General features: G+C 38.8%; 1 protein-coding gene across 2 annotated transcripts in view; it reads right to left on the bottom strand.

Annotated features, from left to right (window-relative positions):
- Positions 1-14,294, bottom strand: part of sema3h (sema domain, immunoglobulin domain (Ig), short basic domain, secreted, (semaphorin) 3H) — an 86,946-nt gene that overhangs the window by 17,798 nt on the left and 54,854 nt on the right. For both annotated transcript variants that reach the window (XM_041798307.1, XM_041798308.1), the window contains exon 9: positions 1,565-1,634. In XM_041798307.1, coding sequence (XP_041654241.1) covers positions 1,565-1,634 — 70 coding nt within the window. The remainder of the gene's footprint in view (positions 1-1,564; positions 1,635-14,294) is intronic.

The raw sequence follows: 14,294 nt of genomic DNA, 5'->3' as shown, positions 1-14,294 counted from the left end.
GTAGATGTATAGATACTAGGGTTTAAAAAGACTTCTGTAGAAGTTAAAGTATCAACTCAAGCTTTTTATTGAAGTAAAAGTATAAAAGTACTGGTTTCAAAACTACTTAAAGTAAAAAAGCAAAAGTAATGTAAGGGGGAAAAAATGCCATTAGGGACAAAAGCTTAGGCCGCACCAGAGGGGCCAATTCTATTCTACCATTCCATTCAATTCCATTCTACCATTCCATTTCATTCCACCATTCCATTCCATTATCCTTTCCATTCCATTCTACCATTCCATTTCATTCCACCAATCCATTCCATTATACTTTCCATTCCATTCTACCATTCCATTCCATTATCCTTTCCATTCTATTCTACCATTCCATTTCATTCTACCATTCCGGAGAAAAAATGTTCTCTATGGGAGCTCTCTACGATGAGTTTGAAATTTATCAATGGCTATTTATATATCAATCTATCTGGCATGTAATTTTAGCGTTGCCTGCAGTATGAGTGTTTTAAAAGACTCACAGGCACATTGATCAGTTCTCTTTCTGATAAATGTACATTTACCTGCTGACTTCAATGCAAATTTCCCTTCACAGGGATAATAAAGATAACATTGAACCACTGATGCTGATATCAGATGGGCTGACATGCTTTATGTCACATGGCATCACACGTCCTGTTGTGAGGCTGTTCTGCATGCGCACATCACAGTCCCAGCCATCCATTTCCTACACTGCTTATCCTGTTAGGGGTCGCATCCCAGCTGTCACTGGGCGAGAGGCAGGGTACACTCTGGACTTGCTGACATATAGAGACAACCAGGCACGCTCACACTCACACCTAACGCCAATTAACCTAACAAGCATATTTGTGGAGCTTGGAAGAAGCCAAAGTACCCAGAGAGAACCCATGTAAGCACAGAAAAGCCCTGAAGGCTGCAAATCAGGAACCTTCTTGCTGTGAAGCAACAGAGCCAACCCCTGCATCACGGTGCAGCCCTACATCACAGTCAAGATTGATAAATGGTTTCTCATTCAGCCCTACTGTAGATGGCTCATCACCAGCTACAGCCTCATAATAACCTGAAATGTCTTATGCAGTCACGTGTACCACTTTCATATAATGTGCTATTTTGTTGCTTCACCTTACTATGACAGACGTTGACATTAAATCTACAAGTAAAGCAATGAAGCTTTTAGGATCTCAACCCAGAAGTTGGTGGTTGTGCTTACTTTTCCACTCTCCTATACAGAGAAAGATGACAGAAACCTGAATAAAGTACCTTTTAAAGTCATTTTGATTCTGTCTTCTGTTTGACACTGACAGGAAAGGTATTTGCTGTCCTGTATTTTATTGTAGCTTAACAGTTGAGCCCAAATATGTCTGCCAGATTTGATAAAATATTAGCAGGAATATATGCAAGAAAAAAAACTCTCAATCAAGAGGGAATTTAAGACACTGCAATCTTCCCCACCCATAACATTGCTGTCATTTTGTGCACTAAAAAAAGATGCATAAAAATTTCCTTTAAAGTTCCTAAAGTGTATTCCCAGTTTTACAGTGAAACATACCTTGAAGTGGTAAACAGGCCGTAGATGAGAGGGTTCTTCTTGTCTTTCCCGTGGAGGATAAAAATGTCCTCTGGAATGAAAGAAAAAGGACAGGAAAGAGACATCAAAGAGGGAAAGAAGGGGGGAGGATGTAAAACATTAGTTAAGCTGGTAAAAATCCTGACAGTGTCTGAGCTCCTGGAGAAGTTTTCATTAGGGCTGTACAGGTTGGTGCTGGTATGTTTGTGTGTGTGCATCAATCAGTGACTGTGTGACTAACAGCGTCGGGCGTGCTGGCAGCATGGCTGACTGGCTGGCTGTAATGAATCTGTAGCCATTAATAACCAGCCTCAGCAGGAGAGCTGAGCACTGAGTCCACCACAGGAGAACAACACCTGCTGTCACAAACACTAACATTACGCCTCAGTGTTCACTCTTCATATGAATCACAGCGTATCACAGCGCTTGATAAGGCTTTTCTCACATCCATGCTGCACCTACAGTTCAGCGTAATTAGGTGTAGATATTTGGCTCATTCCATCTGTTTTATCTGTTAAAAATGATCACTATTTTTTGTATTGATACATCATTCACCAACTGTTTGATGTGGAGTTGTAGCTTTGATAAATTAATCTATCAACTCCTCATCAAAAAAAAAGAAATGAAAGTGGCACAAGATCAACAATTTCAAATGGAATAAATCAATCAACTGACTCACTGAAAAATAGTGGTGACTATAAAAAATTGTACCAAAGGGTTAAATCAAAGGCTTGCTGCAGTTTAAACCACTGGTGGCAACAGAGAGCAGTGTTTTACTAAAGTAGTATTTTGTCGCTAAATTGCAGTGTATAGACATGTAGTATCTTCACTTTAACTATCTGCACATTGTACTTACTATATGAGTGTCTTTTGAAAAAAAAAAAGTCTTCAAATATGCATTATTTCAAGTTATTGTCATAATTATAAAAAAAATTAAAATACAAGTATACCTCACATAAAAAAAGATTATCACAGAAGTGTTAGAACAAAAACAAGTGGCTTTCCATGACTAAATGTAGTCTTTCAGCACTGTGAAGAGCATAAACACAAATATTTACAAAGTTTGAGATGATTTGCTGTTCCTTTGTTCATGCTAAATAGATTTTGGGTTTAAATTTAAGTAAATATGTTTTCTTTTGGAAAGATAATGGGTATTTTTTTTACTTAAGAACAAGGATAGTAGAATGTTGAGGTAAAGAAAGGGTTAAAACCAATTTGCCCCCACTGCTGTGTCAGTGGTGTATGGGTGCATATGAATGGAACCATTTAATACTTAGGGCCACTTTACATGGCATCTTTTTCCATCAGCATGCAAATATGGAGTGAATGAGTAATTTTTACCTGCTGTGTAAAATGATCTCTGAGTAGTCAACTAGAGAAGCACTATACATGCCCAGGTCCATTAACCATTTAACATTTTCTTTCCATTGATTCTCTTCACTGCATCAGGTAAACATTATTCCAGAGCAAAGAACACTTCAAAAACAGTGTCAGACAGATTTTAAGCTGTTTAAATAATCCACACAAGGTGGTTTCTCTATGTCTCTATGTTGGGAGCTTGTCAAAACAAAAGAAAATATTTATGAACAAATGAACATACTTACCATAAACTATTAGATTACTGCCTTTGTCTACAGACAGAATCCATAGCATGCGCTGCCATATTCATTTATTTTTCTTTTCTCCCAAGACAAACACTCATCCAGTCCTCGCCAAAAATCACGTTAACTGACCAAATGAAAGATTAATAGGAAGCATGAGGACTATTTTGCTTAACCCTGGGAGCAAAATGTGGGAACCAAAGTGGCCCTAGCCCCCCATTACATTAACAAATTGACTACTTTAAATGATATCTATCAGACCGCTCACTTAGAGCAGTGGTTCTTAACCTGGGGGTCGAGACCCCCTTGGGGGTCATGAAACATTGAGAGGGGTTTGCCAGATGCTTCTAAAAAATTAAGAGTATTTTTAAATGATTTCAAATTGTATACTTAACCCAATTTCATAAATATATGTGCATAAAGTTAGTTATATAAAGCATGGTCTTTTGGTGAGATTTATGCTAAAATCAAGGTATTGTTTAAAAAATCCTTAAAACGTAAGCCTGAATGCAACTATTCTTGAATCTGCATGGCTGTGTTCAACTATGCTCTAACCACCTTCAAGCACTGTGGGGGTCCTTGGTCTCCTATAGCCTCATGTGAGGTACAACCTAACTGTTAGGTCATCACTGTCCCTGTTGTTCTTGATTTTTCTTGAATTCGAATGATCAGAACAAGATGAAACTCTCAGGATCATTAAAACCTTTTCATGGTGGCCAGAATAAACATTTGAGGTAAAATGAAAACATCCAAGGTCGACGTTTTCATCCTCTGGCTGAAAAATACTAATAAACACATTGACAGAAAAGAGGCAAAAAAGTGACAGAAAAATCCATATTTTAGGTTTGTTGTGTAGTAGACAACTGTGTTATGGACCAGCAGACCAAATTTCAGTGATGAAAAACATCCCTGAGTTTATAAATTTGAGCTTCAAAATCATGAAAAAGGAGGTAGTAATATCTGGGCTCTAGGATGAGGTGTTGTGTTGGCTGAATGCGCCAAAGTTGCAACCACTCACAAGACAAATTTTAAAACAGGGGACACATGAATGGAGGAATTATCCATCTGTATTACCGATTACAGCTCTCTTTATTAGCAACCAGGGAAACAAACAAACTTACGTCATGACGGCCAGATTAGAGCTAAAAAAGTCAGTTTCATTTTCTAATCCAGCATTTAACAATTCAGGAATTTTTAAAAGTTTATTTGAAGTGAAGTTTAATGTGGAGTTATAATTCTCCCATTTATGAGAAGTCTAAGTTAAGATGCTGCAGAAAACACTCCATTCCCTGATGTTGCTCCTCAAAATACAGGTCTTCAATTATGATATTGTTGACTTTTATTGTGACAGAATTAGCAGGAAAAGACCATGTCTATCATCGGATACTTTACCAAACTTTAGTATTTTGACACTAAAAGACAGGAGGGATTGAACTGTCTCTGCTTTGAGAGAGACAAAGCCCCAGTGTGCTTTATTGAATTATCCAGGACTAAAGACTAGTGAAATATGGATTAAAACACACCTTTAGCAGGTCAGATGATTGTTCCTGCTGTGCCTTGTTCAAGTAAAACATAAACAAGCACTCCAGCAATTAGCCTGCCCCCTGAACTTCAGTGAACTATGGCCAGAGCAGAGGGACAAATTTGGGGATAAATTTTACAGTTTTCTGTCACAAGTACCTCTGTTATGATGCTTTTAATGACCTGTAGGTCACAGTTGCTGGTATATTTGGTGAATTTTCCACTCAGTGGACAAAAACACAGTATGTAGCTGGCTGGTAGTTTTAAATGAAGGTGGTGACATCAGCTAACAACAAACTGTATTTAGATTAACTGCTCAAGGTTTTCATATCGTTGTAGCATTGTGGCCCTGATGTCAAGGTGCGCTATATTTGCTCGGCCCAAATCAAACCAAGCTACGAAAAAGGTGAAAATATTTTAACTGTCTACATCCAATTTACACTTATAGATGGATCTCAGTGTTTTTACATGTTGGCAGCACATGGCCCCCACCAGCACAGATAGAAACCTGTGTTTAATTATAAATACCTGACTGCTATCTTTGGGTCAAGCCTAACAGAGAAAAGACTTTAAAAACTTAACTCAGAGTCAGTTTTGATTGTTAGAATAATGGAATATGTTCTTTTGCCATTTTCTCAAATTCAGCAGTAACCAACTCTACTCAGTCACTTTGTTTATTGTCCAGGACTCAGAATGTGTAGCTAAATAGAAACTTAAGTTATGACAAATCTTCGCATTTTGAGTCAAGCTATTGTTATTAGAAGCCTTGCAATGATGCATGCAGTTGAAACATTTGTCATTTCTGTCATGTTTGCTACATAATATCCAGTTTTCCACATTTTTGTCCCCTATTTTTAGTGTTTCAAATCCTTGTATAATGTAGCTGTCTGCTGTCACAGCAGCAGACAAAGCCCAGACTTTTCAATGTTTATTTAAATCACACTAAATCAAAAGTGTTCTGTTTTGCACTCCTGTCTCAGGTAGGAGTTGGGAATGTTTTTATCATCACATCACTGCAGCAGAGAACAGAGCCTTTTGTTTTCTGTGTGGCGTGCTGTGATAATCTATAAATACACAACTTGACTTAGCTCCTTTGGTTGGACAAGAAAGTCTGAGGATCTCTATGAAGACACTTCGCTCAAAAAGTACTCAAGTTGATGATCAGATACAAAAGTTTGGCGACCTTTGCTGCAATAAAGTTTGAAAAGGTTTGAACTCAAGGTTTGGATCCCCTCTAAATGTGGCTGCTTTTTTCTATCCCTCTCTCCTAGCTTCCTGGCCTTCTTCTCCTTTACTTTTCTCTCTCCTCTCCTCTCCCACGTTGAGGCAGTGATGTTGTTGTGGTGACGGAGACAACGAAGCATATCAGTGCTCCCACATTCCTGTCGTTCCTGCTGCTTCAGGTGGCCTCCATGGAGCCCTGCAGGAAGTCTAATCTCATCTCATCAAACCCCACACACATATACCCACACTCCTGCAGACATATCTGGCACACACACTGACTATTACAGTTGAGTGTTTACTTAAAAAAGAGAAATAAAGGAATGTATAGTCACATGCACACACCCACCCGTACACACATCACGGTTTTAAACTGCTGGTGCCAAAGCATACACATGAAAACACACATATACTGTACATACAGACACAAGCACAATCATCAACCCCCCAGGGCAGAGCTGTGGACTATGGGTAGTCTGCAGCCTGCGACATTCATCATTCCTCCCTTCTTCCATCCCTTTATTTAATATATCACTCCATTATTAAGTTTTCTTTAGTCATTTGTCTTCACCATCACTCCCTCCCTTTAAAATAAAAAAGCAGAAGTCTAGTTTGTGCAATTATTTCTCCCTCTGATTCTGCTCATGTCCTCTACCATATCTTACTTTGACTGTATATCATCCGTCTTGCTTGTCTAATTTCTATTAAGTTCTTTTCTTGCTCCCATTGCCTGAAGAATGCCCCTTCTGTTTCATCTCCTTTCATTTATCAAAACCTTTATCACACTACAAACCCCCCCTTCTTCTTTTTAAGATTTTTTTCATGCAGTTTTGCTTTATTGCTCTGATGAGGTACGAGACACACTTTTATCTAAAGTTTTTCTTCGCAGAAGGGATGAGTCGAAGTCAAAAGAAGGGCACAGGAAGATTTATATCTAAAGCTGTAAAGTTTTACAGTCCCACAGCCAGACTGGTGGAACCCATTTCAGCACTGATTAAAGACTGACTGTTATTTTATTGTAAAGCTGGTGGAAACATGTTTATCAGGTGATCAGACAGTGAACAGAGTGAAAAACTGATAAGAATCTATTTCTGAGAGCACCTTATATGTACTCAACCCCTAATCATCTAAAAAACATCTACAGCGATGTCAGAGACATATCTGGTGAAGTTGACAACAGAGTTTTGATAAAGTTTGCCTGCTGGACATGAGTGAGCCTTAGAATTGTAAATAAATCTTCAGAAGTTTTACTCACTGAGGTACAAAAATACTAACAAGGAAAGAGGTTTTTACTTTTCATAAACAAGAATGCAGACCTCAGAGAAGTGCATCTGAAACATGTAAGCCCTGATTTGGTCATTTGCAGGTCAAAAGAAGTCTAGACGGGTTGATTAAATCCAGATCCATTTGGCTGAAATGTGGTGACGTTCTTTGGATGTCTAGGTTTCAAATGTTTAGCAGATGCCCTAATGCACAGCAACAAGACAAAACATGCAAATCAAAACATGTTGTTATTTAGTTTCAGCAACCTCAAGTTGAATAAGAAGCTTTAATGTGTTTTCCTGCAAGACCTTTGTTCAAAATTAAACATTTTTAGTTCCAGTGAACTGAAAAGAAACACTATTTTCTTGGCTTGAGCTGTAAATGCCACCGATTCTGGTAGAGATTTAGGAGGCTCTGTTTAAGGTTTCCATCACACCAGCAGCTTTGTGAGGCTCTACTTAGGCATAGTGATACTTTGAGATAAATGTTAACATAAGCATTTTATCTACTCACAATGACCATTCTGATGTTCAGCAGAAATAATGCTTACCATGTTCACCATCTGGACTCAGCAGGTTAGCCTGCTGCTACTGCTAATTAGCACTAAACAGAATACAGATGCAGCTGGTGGGAAAAATCCCTCGTTTTCAAAATATTAGGTAATACATGGCGTTCATTGAAACAGCTTCATTCTCTGATCTGCAGGTTATAAAGTTCAGACAACTGTGATGCATATTAAAGAAGTCAGGCAGTATCTGTGTTTCAATGCAATCCATTTATTTTGCTGCTGAAGACAGAAATTTGTTGTGCTAGTGGTAGTACATGATTTATCCTGAGGGCAGAATGAATCTCTTTTATGAAATTAATTTTAGTAGATGACATTTTAGCCTGGTTCATGTGGATGATGCTATCATCGATAGCACATGCTGCTCATGTGACTAAACCTACCCCAACACGCTCGCACAAACACACACACACAAAAAGATTAAAAAAGCAAAGGGAAAGAGAAATATCTGTTAACTGTACATGTAAAACAGAGTGTTCCAGTGATCCAGTTAAATTAAAATAATGACTGCATTTTGTGTGTTAAGAAATACACTTAGGAAAAGGTCAAAAGGAGAATTAATTTAAGACAGCATCCTGGCAGCAGCAGGTAAACAATGCCATCAACCTTCAATCCTCTTTGCAGGTAAATGTACACATTCCTGCTTTAAATGTCATCATTAGAGTTGGGTATCATCTGAGGTTTTTTTCTGATATCTGTGCTGATACATATTTTAAATGATGCCAGCGCCTAAATGGTGCCTGAATCAATACTCTTGATAGAAAAAGTGTGTTGAAAGTCATCCGGAGAATAAAAGCTGTCTGGGTATTGTAAATGATTTGCAGAAATATATGTAAAAGATCCATAGTCCAGTAGAAGTGTGAATGAGAAACGGAAAACGGTGTAACTTCTTTGTGTGAAGAAAAACAATGTATAGAAAAATCTACCTACTGGTGTTGCATCTGAGATGAACAATAAAGTAAATGTGTCAGTAAATGTGATTATTTCCTTAGTAGGAAAATGCAAACAGACCCGAGCCATTACTCTAGACAGCAAAGCAATTTCAAAAACATTAATGCTAGGCTGAAATAAAGTGAGTGTACATAGATCACACAGATTCCATAACCCAGTGATTTCAAATAGTGAGGTGAGCCTCCTCTGGGGGGCGCCACAAGACTTCAGAGGAGAAAAACCTGAAAAAAAGGTGATGTGCTTTGCTAACTTCTGTTGGACATGTAGAAAAATGGATAGACTTGTAGTGACTATGGAGACTATGCAATAGAGTTGACTATTCAAGTTAGGATTTTACTGCACTGGTCCTGATGACGCTCACTAGTCACAGCGTTTAATCTGCAAAGATGTACAAGCTAATGACAGCATATGGCTGTGTAGACCCTGGGGTCATATTGAGGCTAAACAAAAAGTCTAGGGACCAAACACAGTGAATTTTTTGACAAGAAGTGAAATGAATTTCAGTCTCTGAAGTAAACACTAACACAGCCTCAGCAAGTGCAATGATCAATGCAAGTGCCAGGAAAGGCTGAAGGTGGAGGATAGTCTGCAGTTATGAAAACCCTGCATTAACAGCACAGATGCAAACTAGTTCCCACTAAATTTAGCATGGAGCATAGTAATCAGGTAGCAATAAATTAACTACTGAAACCAAAAAACAGGCTGCCTGGAAAAGACAGACATTTAAGAACATTTGCAGACCAAAATCTAAAAAAATGTAAAACAAAACAAACAAACAAAAATGTAAAACAAAACAAAAAAAATAAAGATTTTTGATGTTTGAAAATATAGTTGTTTACATTTTTTCAATCTTAGTCTTTATAGGGCAGGGGTCCACAGAATGAATCATCTTCTCACTCACTCCCACCTCTGCCTCCTCCATAACTATTTCTTGCCTTTCATTAAAGTGCCAGGGGTAACCATATGAACTATCCAAATCTGTGTTGTAACTGGGTCTAATAGGTATCACATTTGTTGGTACTGGTTATCACGTCGGCACCATATTTTGATCCTCATTCTTAGTTGTCACTTACTGCTTGGGTTAATTGTGAATCTCACATGACAATGCCTTCAAACAATTTTGTCTCAATTTTCTTGATCAAAATACTGCTAAAAGCTTTAGTGCTCCTACGAGATGCTGTTGGTACTATCCATTACTTTCCTTTCAGTATTTTGGTTAAAGAGCAATATGAAATCGCATCAGAGCTACAATGGCAACTAGTGGCAGGCAGCCGTGTTACAGTTTAAATTGAACATTTGACCTGAAGTATGGGCCTGAATTGATTACAGATATTCACAATGAAGTTAACCAACAAGAAATATTGTGACTGACCACTGAAGGACCTGATGTTGAATAGTTTGGCCATCTAATCACATGCACCCCATGAATAGGCCACACTGCATCTTAAATAGCCATTTTCAAAAACTATTGCATTAACTTTACACAAACTTTGCTAAGCCCTTTAGGGGAAAACTCAGAGTCCCTTCCTTCCGCCTGAAAGTTATCAGTCTCTTTCTTCACAGCACCTCGCTGCACATACAGCTTCTTAAGAAAACATAGTTAAACTTTGCAAGACGCCCACAGAACAACATTTTTCTTTTCAGACTTTGAAGGAGACGTCGCAGTTATTTACAGCTCTGCTTGGCTCGGCTCAGACTTTCCTCTTATTACTTACGTGACAAGTTTAAATCAGGACTGATTTGTTCCACCGAGCTTCCACACCTCCTGTCAGTTCGATTTATTTTACTGATTATTTTTTAACTGGGGGGACAAACTCGCTCACATTTTTTCACAGAATATATGAGGCCAACCTGCTTCTGTCTGTAATCTGAACAGGTAAGTTAAGGTGAGTGTTTGATGGTTTTTAAAGTTGAAGCAGAAAGGAGTGCAGTCTGAAGTTTGAAGCTGTAAAGTACATAGCTTTTTTCATCATGTTGCAGTTAAAGGAAACACCCTTTTGTCTTCTTTTCTTTTCCCCATTTATCTTTCAACCACAACTTCTCTCCCTGGCCACTATCTTATACTAACAATAATCCTTCATTCTAAGCTGCTTTCCTTTGTCTAAATCCTCTCCTCTTTTTTCTTTCAGTCTCCTTATCTGCTCATCAGGTGCTCATCCCACCGCCCGCTCTGCTCAAATCCACCTGGCTGCTGCAGATCCCTCTGAGAGTCTCTCGATTTCTTTGTTTCTCACTTTCACCGTCCCCCCCCGTCTCCTCCCCTCCCTCCCACTATCTCTCCATCCCTCCATCTCCCCGTCCATCTGTCTGTCTGGCCTATTTTCTCCTGAGGTTTGTTCTTGTGTCTTCCTCTCTAAACAAAAAGAGGCTGAGTTCCCCTGAGGGGAGATAGTCTTGTCTCGCCCGCAGACCTGCAGCTTCAGCCCCTTTCTTCGTCCTCCTCCTCCTTTTCCTAATTGTCTGGCTGTAGCCCCCCGGGCGGTCACCCCTGTCCTTCTCATTTTCTGTTGCTCCCTCTATCCCTCCCTGCCCAGCCAACCTGAATGCCAACACCCACCTCCTCCTCCTCCTCCTCCTCCTGGTCATTTTTCTGACCACAATCCCTGCCTTTATGTCCTCCTGGCCATCATACAGGGATTTGTTAATAATAGCCCTGCCTCCATCTTGTCTGGTTCTTTAACCCCTTCAGCTATTGGCCCTATTCCTTCAGCCACAACATCTTTTTCTCCATGACACATTTTTTTCCCCTCTGGCGATCTTGATGTCAGTTTAGATTTTAGCATTAATGTACAGACTGAGAAATCCATTTGAAGCTGTCTACTCCTCCAAGGTGGCACTCAAGGACATAATGACTCTCACTAGTCTCATAAAAGGCACATTTTTATGAAGGAACTGATCGACATAAGAAATAAAACTCAACAAATTATTATTTGATTTGGAGGGCCTCTTTCAGTTTTATCATGTCCATTTCAAAAACCTCTGTTAAAAAATTGAGGAATCTAGCCAGTATGGATACGACACTTGGCCAAAGCAAGTCTTTAACTTTTAAAAGTCTTACAGTCTGCCTTGCACCGTAAAATTTGTCAAATGGGACAAATAGAAAATCTATAATTCGTTCCCTCCGGATCTCCTCCCTGTTATTCCTCTCACCTCCTCCTCCCTCCCATCACTCCCTATCTCTCTATCTGCTCTTTCCATCTCTATTAACCCCATTCCCCTCCCTCTCTTCTCCTCTACCTCCCATCAGTCCTCACACCCTTTTAGCATCACTCCACATCAGTAATCCCAAATACCTTTTGTCTAAACCATAGGCTTTTTCTCCCCATCTGCTTTTTGCATCAGTTTTTCCAAACGTCACATTCCCTAGTATTATCAGCTTAAAAGACACTATATGGACAAAAGTATTCAGTCGCCTGACCATAACACCAACAAGGACTGTAATGACACTGGTTATTCAAATGCATGTACTTTAATATGGAGCTGGCCTCCTGTCACAAATATAACAGCCTCCACTCTTCTTGGAAGGCTTTCCACAAGATTGTTGTGTTTCTGTGGGAATTTGCACCCAATCATTCTGTAGAGGATTTATGAGGTCAGGCTCTGATGTTGGATGAGAAGATGTGACTCGCAATCTCTGTACCAGTTCATCCCAAAGGTGTCTGATGTCTGAATATATGTGTAATTTCACTTTTTTCACTTCTAGGCCCCTGTAGCCTAGGTAGAACAAAAAAATGTGGATGAGGAAAAGTTGTACCACCAGCTTTCTTGAGTTAAGGTAAATTTTTTTCCAGTGCCACAATAATTTCCACTTTACCAACCTTTAAATACCAGCCAGCTGTCTTTCATCTTCTTTTGCATGTGCCATCCTCAACGCTCTGTTTTCTTACTTTTTCCTAAGATGAACCCCAGTTTATTTTCAGTCTTCCTCTACAAGCCATTTCTCCTCTTTCCCTCTCCTCCTGACCTTCTATTTGGACTCATTTTCCTTCTTCTACAACCGTTTTTTAAATCTCCTCATCCTCCATTTTCTCCTTTTTCTTTCTTCTCTTGTCCTGTCATCACCTCATGCTTTAACCTCTACCCTCCTCTTACTTGTCCTACTTCATTAATTCCCTATGCCCTCTTTTTAATCCGTCCTCCTCTTTGAGCCATCAACAACCTCCTCTCTTTGACTTTCTCCTCTAGTTCTCCTTCTGAAGAACCGGGCTCCCATTCAAAAGCACTGTCAAACGGTCTATGATAAATTAAAAAACGCTGAATGGAGGAGTCAAAACATGATTAATTTTCTGCTGTATCACAAAACAGGCTTTCATCCCTCCTTTAAACAAAGATTGTTTTTGTTGATGAGGTAATCACGTAGTAAACAGTGAGAAAGCATTTGTCAGATGAGTCTGACAAGCTTGGGCGTCCTGATGGCTCACTGAAGTCTTACTTATTACCTCTCTGTCCACAGCACATAGATTGACTGTGACATTATCCACTCCTTCATTATCTCTCTTATTGGGTCTCTCTATTATCCAGTGAAGCCAAAGTCAAGAGAATATAAAAGAAGGGAGGAAGAAACACTGCTGCACATGAATCATTTACTTCCAAGAGAGGTCAGACCTGCAGTGCATGAAGTCACATCCATCATGGTAGTGTGGTCAAAATCAAGCTAAAGAGATCTATCAGGTACATTCAAAAATATGAAAACAAGAAGTAGAAATGTTTGAACAATGCCAATCTTTGATAATACTTCACAATAGCAGCATACAAAAAATAATCATTGGTCAAAATGCCCCACAGATTTAACCAATCAAGCAGCTTTTTACACTTCTTTATGAAGGTAAGCCTCTGCCTTCAAAGGTCATTGAGATTATGAAAACTTACAGACATTTGTCACTAACGGCTTTACCAAGCTAACGCCAGCTCGTTAATGCTTGTTGTCACGTCGGCCATGTAATTTTACTCACGCTGTGACTGCAGCACATACTCTTACCTCCTCTTGCTCATTTTTTGCCACAACAGACGTGCCTTTATATTGTCTAATGCAAAACATACAATTAATCAAAATCAATCGGATCAAAATCAATCAATTTGATCAGGATTTCCCATTAAGGCAGGGTTGTCAAACTCATTCACAGCAGGGGCCGAAATCTGAATTTAGGTCTAACCTGAGGGCCTAACAGGGTCAAGATTTAACTAAGAACTGTCAACCATGTTTTCACAGGTAATGAATTTTGGGGGAAATTAAACAGCGATGATAAATGATTAAGAAGAAAAAAAGGTCAAAATGATTAAATATCACAGCATCAATGTTACTGTGTGTCCATGTCACATAAATGCTAAATAAATGAATAAGTTTAAAGGCTCAAAATCTGAGATAAAAAGTCAACTTAATAAGTCATAAAGGTCAAAAAAACAAACTTAAAAGTCAAAATAAGGTTTTTAAAAGGTAAATATATCAGATAAATTACAAAATCAAGATTTTAAAAAGTCAAAATTGAAGATGGAATTCAAAATTATGACTCTTAAAGGTCATACTATGAGATACAATTCTCGATCAGGTGTTTAAAATGTAAAAATAAGGTATTAAGAGTCAAAGTTAGGA

The sequence above is a fragment of the Cheilinus undulatus genome, linkage group 11 (genome assembly GCF_018320785.1).
Source record: "Cheilinus undulatus linkage group 11, ASM1832078v1, whole genome shotgun sequence".
NCBI lineage: Eukaryota > Metazoa > Chordata > Actinopteri > Labriformes > Labridae > Cheilinus > Cheilinus undulatus.
The sequence above is the reverse complement of the archived record's forward strand: the minus strand, read 5'-3'. Positions and strand labels throughout refer to the sequence as shown.